At 36.5% G+C, this 15,536-nt stretch overlaps 2 protein-coding genes and 1 pseudogene across 2 annotated transcripts; 2 read left to right on the plus strand and 1 right to left on the minus strand.

Annotated features, from left to right (window-relative positions):
- On the minus strand, nt 1-3,613 carry LOC114723661 (NADP-dependent D-sorbitol-6-phosphate dehydrogenase). Its single transcript, XM_028909880.1, has 6 exons — nt 3,418-3,613; nt 2,426-2,520; nt 2,203-2,320; nt 1,664-1,796; nt 544-763; nt 1-460 (listed from the first exon to the last, which is right to left on the minus strand). Exons 1-6 carry the CDS (start codon nt 3,548-3,550, stop codon nt 230-232), a joined length of 930 nt encoding a protein of 309 aa, XP_028765713.1. The 5' UTR covers nt 3,551-3,613; the 3' UTR covers nt 1-229.
- A 667-nt stretch (nt 3,614-4,280) lies between these two features.
- On the plus strand, nt 4,281-6,257 carry LOC114723672 (V-type proton ATPase 16 kDa proteolipid subunit). The gene is made up of 3 exons (XM_028909899.1): nt 4,281-4,489; nt 5,090-5,375; nt 5,761-6,257. Exons 1-3 carry the CDS (start codon nt 4,414-4,416, stop codon nt 5,891-5,893), a joined length of 495 nt encoding a protein of 164 aa, XP_028765732.1. The 5' UTR covers nt 4,281-4,413; the 3' UTR covers nt 5,894-6,257.
- A 5,861-nt stretch (nt 6,258-12,118) lies between these two features.
- On the plus strand, nt 12,119-14,253 carry LOC114723611 (arginine decarboxylase-like; annotated as a pseudogene).
- Nucleotides 14,254-15,536: the final 1,283 nt, after the last annotated feature.

Genomic DNA, 15,536 nt, shown 5'->3' on the forward strand with positions numbered 1-15,536 from the left:
GATCAAAGACGGGAAGAGTAATCAAATTTAAATGACAAAAAAGTCTAGTCTTTTGCTGGTTCAATGCCAAGAACCAACAGAAGAAATTCACCGGTATAACGAATAGCATGAAAAGTTAAAAACTCTACCAGATTGAAGTGCCAATTAAAGTTTCAATCATGCCCGACATACGATGCTTTTAGCAAATTTTGGGGACCGCATTACATGCTAGAAAGAGTCGATACATCTATCATGCAAAAAGATCTATACCCCAAAACCTTGCAGGCTGATTAGTTCTATATTTCCTGTCCAAACCTTTGATGAGTTCCATGTCTTCTTGTGACAGCTCAAAATCAAAGACGTCAAAATTCTCTTTCAATCTCTCCAGTTTTGATGTTTTGGGAATGACCACAGTATTCCTTTGAATGCCCCAGCGAAGAGCAATCTGGGCAGCAGTCTTCTTGTGCTTCTCAGCAAGAGCCTGGAATATGGGGAATAAACTAATAAATCACTTTCACAAAGCATTCAGGCCAAAAGGAGAAAGCCTAGAGTCGTAGAGCTCACTTTCAGAACTTGATCATCCAAACACGAAACTGTACCAAACCATTCTGTGTTTGCTGTAGCACCTCCCAGCGGAGTATGGGCCGTGACACAAATTCCATGCTTCTGACAAAATTTGACAAGAGAATCGCGCTGAAAGTATGGGTGAGTTTCAATCTGATTAACTGCGGGCTTTATCTTGGAGTATGCCAAGCAATCTCGGGTCAGAAAGATATCATAGTTGCTGCAAGGAGCTTTTCGTCAGGCAGTGATTTTAATAAATAGAATCAAATATCTCAAGATTAGCTTTCTCAAGCCAACCCCAGGAAAGTATAGACCTCAGATGAACTAATAATATACATCAAAGTTTAGCAGCTAACTCTTGACACTGTAGATGGTTCATCAGATGCATCCATATTTTATTATTTATACATTTCACTGGAAATCTAAAACCAACAAGGATAACCTGGTTTGAATCAGGTAATACAAAAGTGAAGTGTAGTAGGTGAGAAAACTTGAGAATTAGAAATTTGACATGGATACATCAACAAAAATACAAGAAATTTTGAATATTTATCATATATGAGAGTGATGCAGGTCAAGTAAACATGGGTGATATATAATCGGTAATCACTTGAAGAGATTGTAAGCAATAACAGCCAGCATAGGCAAAGGTGAACAAAAAAATCGGGTAATGCTTCTTGTAATATTTCTCATTCACCCTCAGTTAATATATACAAGTGTGAAGTAACATGCTCTAAACTCAAGATTCCCTTCTTCTGCCAAGTTAGGAACCAATAGAATAAGCCCACTAGCTACACCAATTAACAACAACGAAACCCTTGATGTTGGCTAGCTGCTAGATAACAGCCAAGCACAGACTGCATTAAAGTAGAAAATCTGAATGATGAGAAAAAGGGTAAACTTGATCTAAGAGTTGAAAGAGTGCATTTGAAAGTGTGTGAATGACGAGAATTGTATGCAAAACAAACGTGGTTGTATATTCTTTCTTCATGCACCAAAACATAATATTCATTTCTTTTATCACACCATGAGTAGATAAAACTTTTATCAGCGTTAATCCTAGACAGGATTCGTGGAGCATCTACTGGAATATAGTGATGGTTCATAGAGCCAATTGCACCTGATCCCTATGCTACGAACCAAACCCAATGAAACAAGTTCTTCCATAGCGTGCCAAGTAGTTTCCAGGGATATGGTAGTGTCTATGTCCAGGACCCCATCTTCACCCAAAGCACTGTCAGTTGTACCCACTCCTGCATGTATGGAGATTATAACAAAAATAATCTACAAACCAAATAAGTATAATTAAATCACTTGCTGATCCTAAACTTGACCAATTTAACCTGGTAGACGCTAATTTAGAAAAATTGGTAATTGGTAAATTAACTACAAATGAGAAGAGAGATAAACCACATGAGAAACCGAGTTTAGATGTCAAAAAGCTCATTTCTAATAGTCTCAATATTGAATAGAGATTCAGCTCTGATCCTAAAATTCTGGTGTCAACGTTTATTGTATATCTGTATGCCATATTAAAACCAAAAGCTTGATTATTTGATCTTTACAGTTTTGAAGCTGAAAAAAGATTAACATTTAACAGTTCCGTCTATATATGCCAAAAAAGTAGACATCAAGTCAAACATAGCAAAGTGAACACACCAGTATGCCGTGTGGCTACAGGGAAGTGAACAAGATATAAATCCAGGTAATCTAACTTAAGCTTCTTCAAACTGTCTTTACAGGCCTCAACAACGTGCCCATGGTCAGAATTCCATAGCTGCAAGTTTACAATGCCAAGGAAAGCTACAATTATTCTCTGAGCAACGACATCCTACTTAGCATCAAACAGATGAGACAATCCAGGATTTGATAGAAAATGAACCTTGGTAGTGATGAAAAGATCCTCCCTCTTCACTAGCCCAGTTTTGAAAGCCTCAGCAAGAGCGTCTCCAACTTCTGCTTCATTCTGATAATCGGCTGCAGTACATTCAAAATCTTGTCAACAGCCAAATGCTCCATTAACACATAGGAGGGTCATAAAGTCAATGCTTCAATGCTGGAGCACATACTCCACCCAAAAGAAAACAAAAAGCCGTGGGTGTTCAGCACATCCCACGCATTAGTATTACACAGAATGCATTGTTTTAAATTAAATAGATCACTTTTTAGATTTTTGATGCTAACGTGTCAAAGTCAGTATCCAACTTCCCAACCTGATGAAATACACGAGACCAAATAGCTGAAATACATCCAAATCATTGTCAACCGCTACGTGCTTTTGAACATGTACCAGGGCATAACAGTTAATTATTCAAAGCTATGAAGCATGGACATTACGAAAATTAACCGTGTGTTTGTTCAACACAAATAGTTACCAGTATTATACACAATGCCATATGTTAAATTGCACAAAATCACTTCTAGATTTTGTGGTGTCTACATATAGATGTCAGTATGCAAGCTTCCCAGCCTCAACATGGAAGCAACCAAAAAGAAAATCTGAATAAATCAAAGAAACTAATCCATCAAATCAAAACCCACAAGTTTCCACAGGTGATATAGTGAAGAACCCGGGAAAAAAAATTGAAAGGTTTGTACTTCAAATTATAGTATTTGCATGTTTTAAAAGCGTTTAGTCCAATTGGTTAAAAAGCATGTAAAATCAAGAAAGTCAAGGAGGTACAATCCCTGCATCTGGAGAAAAGAATAATGGGCAAAACAAGTAAGCTTTCACAAAATTATGCAAATTGCCGGATCATTTAAAAAATAAAACAACATATAAAGATCCAAGAAGAAAAAAAAAAAGAAATCGAAGAAAGGAATAAATCAGCGGAGTTGAAGAATCCCAATCTCCAGGGGGATTTTGAAGGATACCAGCACAATCAAAGTGGCGATAACCGAGCTTGATAGAGTTGATTATAAGGTCCCTGATTTCTTGACCTTGCATGCGCCACACGCCCAGACCGATTATCGGCATCTTGAAGCCATTGTTGAGTGTTATTGCCATGTTTACTCTCACTCTCCTCTCGTCTACTCTCTTCGTCCACTTCCGCAGCCAGTTATGCTTTCAAGTCTCAGCTTTTATCCCCGAGACTGTGATGCTCTCTATTTGGAGGTGGGGCCACTCCATCCCCCCCGGGCCTCGTCTAAACATTATCAGTCACAAAAACAATCTCTTTGCCCATGGATTTCGATGGCCAGATATAATTTTTAAGTAACATTTTCTAGCGAAGCTAATACATACAATTTGACAAATTTGATTTTCTTTTTCAAATTTTTTAGTTATTTTAAATAAATCTAAATATCTTTTTTTTTTCACAAACTAAAACATTTCGAATAGAATTACTTCTAATAATTAAAAAAATAACTATGTTAAAAAAAAAAAGACTATATTTGACGGACGAAGGGGCACAAAGCCCTACAAATGTGGCCCAATAAACATGTTATTATTATTATTTTTTTCCTAAAACATATGTATTTTTTTATTAGAGATAATTCTATTTAAAGTATTGTCAGATACTAAATATGGACACCTCTTCTAATGAGAATTTAAACCTTGATTCATTGTGTTATAAGCGGTTATCCCTTCCATTAGACCAATGCCGTTGCTATTAAACATTTTATTGAACATTATAAGTTCTATGAAATTTAGCCAACATTTCGGATCACTTGACCCGAATTGAACTGGGGACCCGGGGTCTAATTATAAAACTAATGAACACATTCTCTCCACGTCCCTCCTTTCCTCACCGGTAATCATAATCGTACGGAGACAGGGAGAGCCTGAGAAAGATCGAAACTTTGAGGATCTCTGAGAAGAAATAACTATTTCCAGATCTTTCATACGTTGTTGTAGATCCGTTGCCGATAATGAGTTCCTTCAGCGGCGATGAGACGGCACCGTTTTTTGGTTTCCTCGGAGCCGCAGCTGCGCTCGTTTTCTCCTGTAATTTGATCTCCTTATTCTGTTTCTTATATATTTTTTTAATCGCTCATTGTTTTTGAAGTAGATCTGTATGGTTCTTTTCACGATCTGTATTATCTCCTCTTGATTCGGTGGTCGAAAAACAATTGGGACTGTTATGCTGAGTTTGTTCTTCGGTTTGTATTTCTCTGGGAAAATTGTTGCGAAAAGGATGGGCTTACTTTATGGTTTTGTATGTGTGTCATTAGGAAGTAATTGTGATCAATTCAGATATACTTTGATCTATTTTGAAACCTTCTTCGTAGGATTCGAGAAACCGATGCGAATAGTAGTAAATCAGTATCTACCAAAAACCTGAAAATCCATTTGTACGTAATTCAAAATGATTCCAATCGATATGATGATCGGATTAAGAATTTTCAGTTTGACGACGGTTACTTTGCAGGCGGGTAGAAATCCAATTGCTATCTTTATTCTAATAAACTTAGGAGACCGGGTATAGCTATCGAAATTTCTTCACTTTATTTTGGAAGTAAATTATATAATCGTTGATTTTTCATTTGGTAGTTAAAAAAACCTTTAAGAGAGATCGGATCCAGACTTACATTGATTTTATTGTAGGTATGGGAGCTGCCTACGGCACAGCAAAGAGTGGGGTAGGTGTGGCTTCGATGGGTGTGATGAGACCTGAGTTGGTAATGAAGTCCATAGTTCCTGTTGTTATGGCTGGAGTTTTGGGTATTTATGGCCTTATTATTGCTGTGATAATTAGTACTGGCATAAATCCTAAGGCCAAATCTTATTACCTCTTTGATGGGTATGCACATCTCTCCTCTGGTCTTGCCTGTGGCCTTGCTGGCCTTTCTGCTGGAATGGCTATTGGTATTGTTGGTGATGCTGGTGTGAGGTATGATCCTTGTACCTTGGCACATGATATATGAGTCTTTTCTTAATTTGGTTTCTTGAGAATCTCGCTTACTACTTTTTCTTAAGTTGCTTTGATTTGAAGTTTTCTTTTTGGCCTCAACCCCGTAGCATTAGTAACATTAAATACCTATCAATTGATAGTGCCAGGGAAAAAGACTTATTAATTGACTTGTGTAAGAAATGCATTGCTAGTAGATCAATGAGCACATCGTAGATGTCGAATGTCGTATGATCCCTGATGGAACATAAATTTGTCTTTGCTAGCATGTTCTTGTGATGTGATGGATATGAATCATATGATGCATGTCTTTCTTGCCATTGATTATGCAACACATTCCCATTGAGTAACTATTTTTCCTCTACAGAGCTAATGCTCAGCAGCCAAAACTTTTTGTTGGAATGATTCTCATCCTGATCTTTGCCGAAGCTCTTGCTCTCTACGGCCTCATCGTTGGTATTATTCTGTCTTCACGTGCTGGCCAGTCCAGAGCTGATTAGGAAAGGAGCTGTGCTGCAAAATTATTCTTTCATTGCCTACATGTTTCTACCTTTTTATTTGGGGAAACAGGGGCTTGATTTCTTAGATGTTCTGAAGTTAGTGATGCACTTGGACAGCACTTGCAGGCTTTAATAATGATCTATGTGGAAGTAGTTGCTCAATCTGCCAGTGGGTGTTTATTAGTTTGTTTAAAGTAGGTTTTCCCTTGCCCAATAAGGCTTCTAAAGCTGACTCTTTCCTCGACAATGTATTATGCCGTATGATCTTAGAGCCAATGTAGTTTCTGGTGTTGTGGGAACTGGTCCTGTAATGATTTTATATTATCAATGAATCTTCAATGTGTTCATAGGCCTTTTGCCATATCAGACTTTGAAATCAGAATCGATTTTGGTCAAACTGCCCGTTTGGAGTAATAATGATTTTTGTAGGTGATATCTGATCAAAAGCAACATTGCTTTATTATGATTTCTATCTAGAAACCTTTTTCTGCATTTCATTTATTAAAATCTCTTTTAAACGTATAATTACCAAAACGATACTTCTTTAGTAAAAGTTTTTAATTTTATAATTTTTAGTTAGTTTCAATAATGACATGAATGTGATTTTTTTTTTTTTTAATTTTAGTATGACAAATAATAGTTATTTTAAAGTGCACATGTTAAATAAAAGAATTTCGGTTGAGCAAGGTGTGTGTTGTCTGTTGTGCACTTGTAGCAGAAGTTTCTGGGAAGACTGGTATTTCCTTTTTTTTCTTTTTCTATTTGTTTTTTTTTTCAGTCTATAAGACTCCATGACACAAACAAGACAAAAAGGCCAAAACAGCCATGTGAACTGGGAAGCAGCGGCATGTGTTTTTGGGGCGGGGGTGGGTGTTTTTTTTTTTTTTTTTTCAGTGTTATTATCATGTTTAGACTTTGGACGGGATTGGGGGTAAATTTCCCACCTTACAAATAACTAACCTTCAAAGTTCAAACAGTCTGAAATTACACGATGAGTCTATTATTTATTGCATAGATACTCTTTAAGTCCTAAATATAAGACCTATTTTGTAGTGTAAATGGTTCTAAATATAAGATCCATTTTGTAGTGTAACCATAAGACCCATTTTATAGTGTAAATTACACTACAAAATGGGTCTTATATTTAGAACCTACATTATAAAATGAGTTTTATATTTAGGACCAGAGGAGTATATAACTTAGGGGAAATTAATCTGCATATTCTTATGCTAATATTTGCTTCAGTTTTCAATTACTTCCTTACTGTTGAGAAGTTTATAAGCCAGTCCTCATAGTTTTCAATAATCACATAATTGTTCTTTAGAGGATTGCATCGAAATTCTTGTAATGCTGATATGCGTACTTCTGATGACTCCTCATTCTCTTACTCCTTTGCGCTTGCAATTCTAAGCTACGTTTTCATTACTCATTAGAAGATAAAATTGAAGCAACCTATATTACCACATATGATGTCATCACCATGCCTTATATAATGGACTTTACATCAGACATTACTACCAACACAGTGCAACTAATTATGGGCTTTTCAAGGAGATTACATGTAATTCTCATGCACCAAATCCAACCAAATATGCTGCTATTATAGTTTTCCACAAAGCAATTAGTATGAGTTTAATCACCTCATCTTCCTCAGAAAACAATCAGGCAAGCTTGGCCTGATGTTGTCCATGATTTTTCTCCTGACATGCGAGCCTTCAACAAATGAAAGCATGTCCTGTTATTGATATATCATAGGATTGTTCAAGCAAGACGTATGCCTTCAACAAATGAAAGCATGCCCGGTTATTGATATATAATGGGATTGTTCAAGCAAGACATATGCCTTTTCTGCTTTGCATGTTACGTATCTGCGCTCACTTTGTACTACCACATCTGCTCTGCTACAGTTTGCCAATAGCCATCCACCACCTCCCTCCGTCTCCAACGCCCATCTATATGGCCGGCGCCGGCCTATACGGCTGTTGCCACCGTAACGAATCCGGCCTGTGACAATACCGCCTCCTTTACTCTGATCCCAATGAGTCTGAGCTGCAACACGCGCACGTCGATGACGGGCTGACCGGCTGACGGCCTCCCTTGCTTCAATGGACATCAATAACGACGATCATCATATCCCAGACGCCGGCAAGGCGACAACGTACTCATTCCCACACCCAAGATCCTCTTTGTTCGTTTGCCTCTGTTCGCGATCAAGCTGAGTTTAGACTTGGAAGCAGCAAAACAATTTTGAATGGTGTTTGGTTTGCCATCTAGGATGATTCATTCATCACATGCTTCTGCAAAACTTATAAATGCCTTTTAAAATATAAATATTTATTTGTGATGCCTCTTTTTCCCCCTCTAAATAGGCTTTTATAATCAAAATTTTTACATTTTCTTTTAATTTTATTACTACTATTTTCTTTAATGTATTAGTCCCGTCTTTTGTTCGCTGGTTAAAAAAAAAAAATCCTATCTTTTGTTTTATCTTATTTCATTAGTGTAGAATTAAAAATATAATAATTTGTTACCCAAAAAAATAATAGTTTAAGTACTGTTGACTTGACCATGATGGAATCTTGGTTAAATATCCGTCACAGTTAAATATTAACAGTTGCACCAAAGTCTTGGAAGGGCTGATGACTGGCTGGCCAAGGAAGGAAGAGGGGGGTTGAATGGTTGATGACAAGTGTTAGACGGGATGTTTTGGTAAGATTAAAACTATAATTTTAAAAGTGTTTTTATAATATAATTAAGAAGTAAATATGTGAAGGAGTTTGTTTCGATTTATGAAAAAATACTTCTAAAAAATGCTTATTAGATTACCCAAACATCTCCTAGGATGATTTCAATAATTAACTGTCAGAATTTGGAATGGTTCCTTTCCCGTTTTTATAGGAGAAACTAGAAAACATGTGATTTTAATGTCACTGAAGGTTCACAAATGTTAAAATATATTACTTTGGGTCTTTAATATAAGAGTTCGTTTGACTTTTATTTTAGTCTTAATTATAAGATTTTAATATATTTTGTTTCCCATACTTATACTTTTTTTAAAAAATAGTCTTTGTAATAATAATAATTCTAACCAATATACTTGATTAGCAAGTATATTTAGAAAAGATACACCTATTCATTACAAATAATTAACTTACTTATATTAAGGACCAAAAGTAGTACTACCTTTAGTCCTTAATATAAGAGTTAATTGACTAATTTAAGTAAATTAAAAAAGTTTGTTGAGTTAGTTATTTACAATAAATATGTGTTATTTTCCTTCTAACATCCTTATTGATTATATGTATTAGTTAGAACGACTATTTAATGGACATTTTACATGTGCAATTATTATAAGGACTATTTTAAAAAAATAGATAAATATGAGAGATAAAGTGAATTGTAGGGGGTGTTTGGCATTCTCAAAACCGCGGTTTCAGAAGCACTTTTCCGCAAAACGAGGTAACCTCCTCCACATATTTACTTCGTAGTCCGTAAAAGCACTTCTAAAACTATGGTTTGGTTTCTATCCAAACACTCCCTATTAGTCTTATATTTAAGATCCAAGTAAATATCAAATTAACTTTTATATTAAAGATTGGAGGTAGTATTTCATAAATATTATACACATCTAATTCTTCTATTTCTCTTTTACTTATCACTATTTGATGAAAAAACAAGAAAAGTAATTTGTGGGTCCTATAATTTCAAAATCAGCTTCTTGTATTTTACATCAAGTTTTTATAGTTTTAGCGGATTTTAATTACATATATATAAATATATATTATATTCTTATAATTTCACCTAATTTTTAATTATGTTGTTGCAATTTTTTTAATGTCAGTTATTTTTCCTTTGAAAGACACCTAATATTTGTAATGTTCCAACAGTTAAGGGTTGAAATACTATTGATTCACAAGTAACGTGATTGGTGAAATACTCTTTCGATGTTTAATATAAGACTCATTTAACTAATTTGATTAGATTAAGGAAGTTAGGTAAATTAGTTAATTATAAGAAAGTGACACATTTTTTCTAAAACACCATAATCATATTTCTTAATACCCCTCTCTCTCTTCTATTTGATTATGGTTGAAGGAGTATCCATAGGGATAATTTAGAGAAAATTAATAAATATGATAAACGAGTTTTATATTTATGATTAAAACTAATTCAAGAATTGGATCATATATTAAGGATCGGAGGAATACATCAATTATAAGAAAATAATGAAGCTAGAGGTATAACCATGAGTAGTACGGAAGATCTATTGAGAAGAATGGAAGTGATTAACGCGAGAACCCCTCCAAATGTTCTACTTGATGGAACCATTTTGGGATGAGTTTTCGATGTGCTTGAAAAATGTATTGTTGAATTTGGTCTTATAAACAATCACACAACATCTCCTACCCATAGATACAAAATTATTTTTTAAACAAGAATTAAATTAAAATAGTAGATCTTTAAACTCTCTATTATTATGACAGAGGAAAAATAGGATTTTCCGACAAAAATGAGATAGACGGTGAGTGAAAAACACTCATTATGGAATCAATCAGTACTAAAAAGGATTTAATTCAAAAAATAGTAAAACTATAAGAATTTGGCTTAAAAATACAAAAGTTTAATTAAAGATCAAACAAGAGATAAAGACGAGGATATATGATGCGTTCACCAGTGAAGAGGGATGAAGTTGAAGGCAACATTCTTCTTTGTTATTTGTCACGTTAGAAGTTTTAAGACAACATCTCAAGTGCTTAATGTAGTAATTAATCTCTATAGTGACTTTACATGTTAAACAGTTCTACGAAGGAGTAGTTTTAATACATGTGATTAAAAAAAAGAATATCTATGAAAATGTAAATTTTTCTATTGTCTTTTTCATCCCGAGACTCTGGCCATGTTTGAAACAGCTTATAAGTAACCTTTTAATTATGATTTATGGAGTACGAGGCAAATATGTGAGAAGAGTTTTGTCTCGACTCATGTAAAATGTGTTTATAAGGAATTCACACTGCTGTCCCAAACAGACCCAGATATCATATACTACCTCCGGTCCTAATTATAAGATTCAGTTGACTAATTTGAAGAGATTAAGGAAGTAAGTTAAGTTAGTTATTTGTAACAAATAAGTGTTGTCATTCCTAAAATATCCTTGCTAATTAAGTGTGTTGGTTAGAACTATCATTATTAGTAGAGCTGGTAATACGGACTGGGCCCGCGGGCCCAGCTCGCCAGCCTGCCAAAAATGGCGGGCTCGGGTTGGCAAAATGCCAACCCGCCAAGGTGTGGGCTACTCCAGCCCGCACCGTTTTCAGCCTGCTTTTTTGTTTTTTTTTAATTTTAATTTTATATAATTTCTAATATATTATACAATATAATTGGAGGATTTTAACCTCCAAATTTCATATTTACATCTTCTTATCCATATAATTGCATATGTAATACATACATAAAAGATCTACTTAATTAATTTGGATAAGAAAATAGTCAAATTAATTATTTAGAAAAATATGTGTTAGTTTTTCTAAAATATCTCTCAAATTATAAATTAATCATCACATTATTTTATTATAACTCATTACTCAAGTTTAAAACTCCAAGTCTAATTTTAACATTATAAACTAAGCTCAAACCTATACAAATAATAATATTTTTTTTTTTAAAAAAGTGCCCGCCAAGGCGGGCTGGCATTTAAGTGCGGGCTACTTCAGCCCGCACCACTTTTGGCCCGCACCGCTGCGGGCTGGCCCGTATCCGCACCACCAGCCCGCATTCCCAGCTCTAATTATTAGAAGGACTATTTGGGAAAAATGCATAAATATGAGAGACAAAATGGATTGGAGTCTTATAATTAGGACTAAACTAAAAGTCAAATGGAATCTTATATTAAGCACCGGAGGTAGTATAATTAACTTCTTCATCCATGCAACTCCCCTCTGCCTCCAAACTACAGACTCCTTCTTTGAACAACCCTAGCATCCAAACTACAGACTCCTCCTTTGAACAAGCCTAGCAGTACAAGTCCGCTATGCTCTTGCTCCCTCCCACTCTCTTGTGGTTCACAAACTTCCCATCATTTTCCTTGTTTGCTTTCACATCCATTCTAACAATAATATTTACTGCTACGCTTTTCTGCAATAATGTGAAGATCTTTCAAAGCTTTTGTCTTGTTCCGCCCTCCACTTCTATCTCTCCATTTTTGATAATTGAACTGCTTCTCAAGAGATGCAGACCTTGCCTCATTCCGTTAATGCTTCAGTTGCCCCACTCGGCTTTCCTTTCTCCGTTAAGGACCGCCCTCTTCTAGCAGTGGATGAAATTTTTGGCAACTCTCAGGCGACAGCCGATGGCAATACTGTCACCGCTATCAATGCCGCCGACAATTCATCCTGGCTCCCCTCGTTGTCTGCTTCCCTTTGTAAGATTGTAAATGGGGGCCTCCATACTTTTTTATCAATTCCTCTGGAAATATATCAGTCTGCCCACATGGCTCATCGACCCATCCTTATTAAGAGAATGATTTGACGATTGTGAAAAATGTTACTGATCCGAAATCTTTTGGTGTTCTTGGGCTGCAACTTCCTCTCATCGTTCGACTTCCAAATGTCCTGAAGGACCGGCTTGAGTCCATTAACTCGGCCTTCCAACATGCATCCAATCTCACGGCTACCAGTCTCATTATCAAGGTGTTTACCCGGTGAAAAGCAATCACGACCGATTTGTCGTGGAGGACATTGTGAGATTCAGCTTCTCTTTTCGTTTTGGGTTGGAGGCAGGATCAAAGGCTGAGCTTCTCCTCGATATGAGTTACTTGTGCGAAGGCAGTCCCGAGGCCCTTTTCATTTGCAATGGGTACAAACTCTCTAGCCTTGATTGCAAGGAGGCTCGCCTTGAATACCTTTATCGTTCTTGAGCAAGCAAAGGAAATTGATATAATCATTGGGCTGAGCAAGAAGTTCGGCATTCAGCCTGTCATTGGCGTTCGAGTTAAATTAAGGACAAAACATTCTGGGCATCACGGATCAACTTCGGGCAAGAAAGGCAAGTTTGGGCAGACTACGGCTCAGATTTTCCGGGTCGTGAGAAAACTTGAACAAATGGGTATGCTTGAATGCCTTCAATTGCTGCATTTTCATATAGGTTCTCAAATTCCTTCAATAATATGTATCAATGACGGCGTGAGAGAGGCTACACAGATCTATTGTGAGTTAGTTCGACTGGGAACTCACATGCAAGTCATTGATATCGGAGGTGGTTTGGGAATTGATTATGACGGTTCTAAGTCGACCCATTCTGATCTTTCTGTTGGATATACCATTGACGAATATGCTGCAACTGTTATTCAAGCAATTCGACATGTTTGTGACTTCAATTCCATCAAGCACCCTGTAATTTGTAGTGAAAGTGGCAGAGCTATTGTGTCTCATCATTCTGTTTTGATCTTTGAGATTATTTCTTCGAGCATATATGAAGCGCCAACCTTATCTGCCTCCGGACTACAGCATTTGGTTGATAAGTTATCAGAGGATGCTCGTGTTGATTTTCAGAATCTATCCGGGGCGGCCATTAAAGGTGAGTACCACACTTGTTTGTATCACACGGAGCAATTAAAGCATAGATGTGTTGAACAATTCAAGCAAGGTTCTTTAAGTATTGAACAGCTCACTACTATAGATGGTTTGTATGAATTGGTTCTGAAAGTAACTAGTGCAAATGATGAACCGGTTCGATCATACCTTGCCAATTTCTCATGTTCACCTCCATTCCTGAATTCACTGCAATAAAACAATTATTCCCTATAGTTCCTATTCATCGCTTAGATAAGCAGCCAACAACAAGAGGGATATTGTCAGATTTAACATGCGACAGTGATGGAAAGGTGGACATGTTCATAGGCCATGAGTCAAACCTACCGCTCCGTGAACTGAAAGACGATGATGCTGGAAACTACTACGTGGGAATGTTCTGGGGTGGGGCTTACGGGGAGGCAGTAGGCGGGGTTCATAACCTGGGGGGCCCAGCATTGTTCGAGTGTTAGAGACGGGCAACGTCAACAAGTTTACATTGACGCATGCAATGCCAGGGCTGTCGTGTGGCAACCTCCTCGAGGTTATGCAATACGAGCCACAAGTCATGCTTGAGACCTTAAAACACAGAGTCCAACAGTTCGTGAAGGAAGACAATGGTGACCAAAGTACAGTTACTGCTTCAGAATTGGCCAGCCAACTAGCTCGTTCCTTCAACATGATGCCTTGTTTGGTTTCACCATCATCTTCTAATGATGCCCTACCTTAAAGAAAAAATGGCTAACTCGAATGGATTCAGACCTGAGACTTGATCTTTAGTGGTTTCTTTTCGAATATATAGTAGAAAAGAATAATGGCTCTCAATTACTACTGGTAGTTAGTTGTCTGTTTTTATAAATAAAAGGGGTGGCAAAACCATACAAGGGGACAAATAGAGAAGACTAATACTGTATCTGTCTAGATGAATCGCCTTTTTATAATAATATAAGTTGGTTCATTGAAAATATATAATTGTCAAGCCAATTAATATACACAGCAGCTGATGTTTTAAAGTAGAGTAACCGTATTTTACCATTGATTTGTATTTTCAAAATTACTTTGATGACATGTCAATCTATATTGAAATTTAAAGTTTCAGAAGTTCTCATTATTACCATGTTTTGGTGGGGAACTCCAAAATATTGATTTCCGTCGGTTTGCCGTACATGAAACATACATTTGAATGTTGTGTGTTTTTTTTTTGGCCAAGATTTAATAATATGAGTAGGTAGATAACATACTCTAGCTTAACTTTTCTTGTTTTGTATTTTTTAGATAATTAATTACTAATTCATTGTCATTACCTCTTCACTAAGGATCTGGATTGTCAATACAAAACAGTCTCAGGAAATTTTTTGTTTAAAATGTTTTTAAATAAAGAAAATATCTTCAAATCCTGTTAACCCGCGGCCTCCTCTCTCTCTCTCTCTCCATATCATCTCTCTCTTCCTTCACCAACAAAACTTAACGGAGTCTCGGCATCTAACAATGGGGTGAGATGCTTATTTGAAGCGAGCTTGACGCTGGTTCTTGAGGACAGCCAGGCCAGAAATGGCGACATTAACGAGTGGCTTGAATTTTAAGGCCTCGAAACCGCTTCCAATCAGACCATCACGCTTGCTTCTTACCCATATAGCATCGGCTTTGCGTTTGGATGGTCCTGGCTGCTTTCCCTCTCTCTCTCTCTCTCTCTCTATAATTTCTCGGAGAAGCTAGAGAGAAGGAAAACTATATATATAGTTATACATGATACCTTTCTACGAACTTGCAACAAAAAAAGGGTTTTCTTAGGAGAGAAGAATACGAAGGGGACGAATCGCCGGGACTGAGTTCTGAAACCCATTTTGTCGAAGGAGTGTGAGGTTCTTGACCAGCTCTTTGTTCATACTTTTCTGGGAAAGTACATAGCACTCGTTAGGTCCCGCGATCTATTTCCCCAGTTTGCACATACAGTTGTTAATTTTCTTTGAATTCTAAAAACGCGTTACTATTTTAATTTTACAAGAGAGAGCACGCAGGGAGGAAGTGATTCTCAGGGAAGATAATCAAAAAGATAGAAGGATACGAAAAATAGTCAC

Source organism: Neltuma alba, unplaced genomic scaffold (assembly GCF_004799145.2).
Source record: "Neltuma alba isolate B1F8T4 unplaced genomic scaffold, ASM479914v2 tig00012148_pilon, whole genome shotgun sequence".
NCBI lineage: Eukaryota > Viridiplantae > Streptophyta > Magnoliopsida > Fabales > Fabaceae > Neltuma > Neltuma alba.

Coding starts and splice junctions, on each gene's coding strand:
- LOC114723661 (XM_028909880.1), bottom strand. CDS start 3,550: ATGGCAATAACACTCAACAATGGCTTCAAGATGCCGATAATCGGTCTG. Junction 2,521..3,417: donor TCGCCACTTTGATTGTGCTG/GTATCCTTCAAA, acceptor AATGTACTGCAG/CCGATTATCAGAATGAAGCA. Junction 2,321..2,425: donor ATCTTTTCATCACTACCAAG/GTTCATTTTCTA, acceptor GTAAACTTGCAG/CTATGGAATTCTGACCATGG.
- LOC114723672 (XM_028909899.1), top strand. CDS start 4,414: ATGAGTTCCTTCAGCGGCGATGAGACGGCACCGTTTTTTGGTTTCCTC. Junction 4,490..5,089: donor AGCTGCGCTCGTTTTCTCCT/GTAATTTGATCT, acceptor ATTTTATTGTAG/GTATGGGAGCTGCCTACGGC. Junction 5,376..5,760: donor GTTGGTGATGCTGGTGTGAG/GTATGATCCTTG, acceptor TTTCCTCTACAG/AGCTAATGCTCAGCAGCCAA.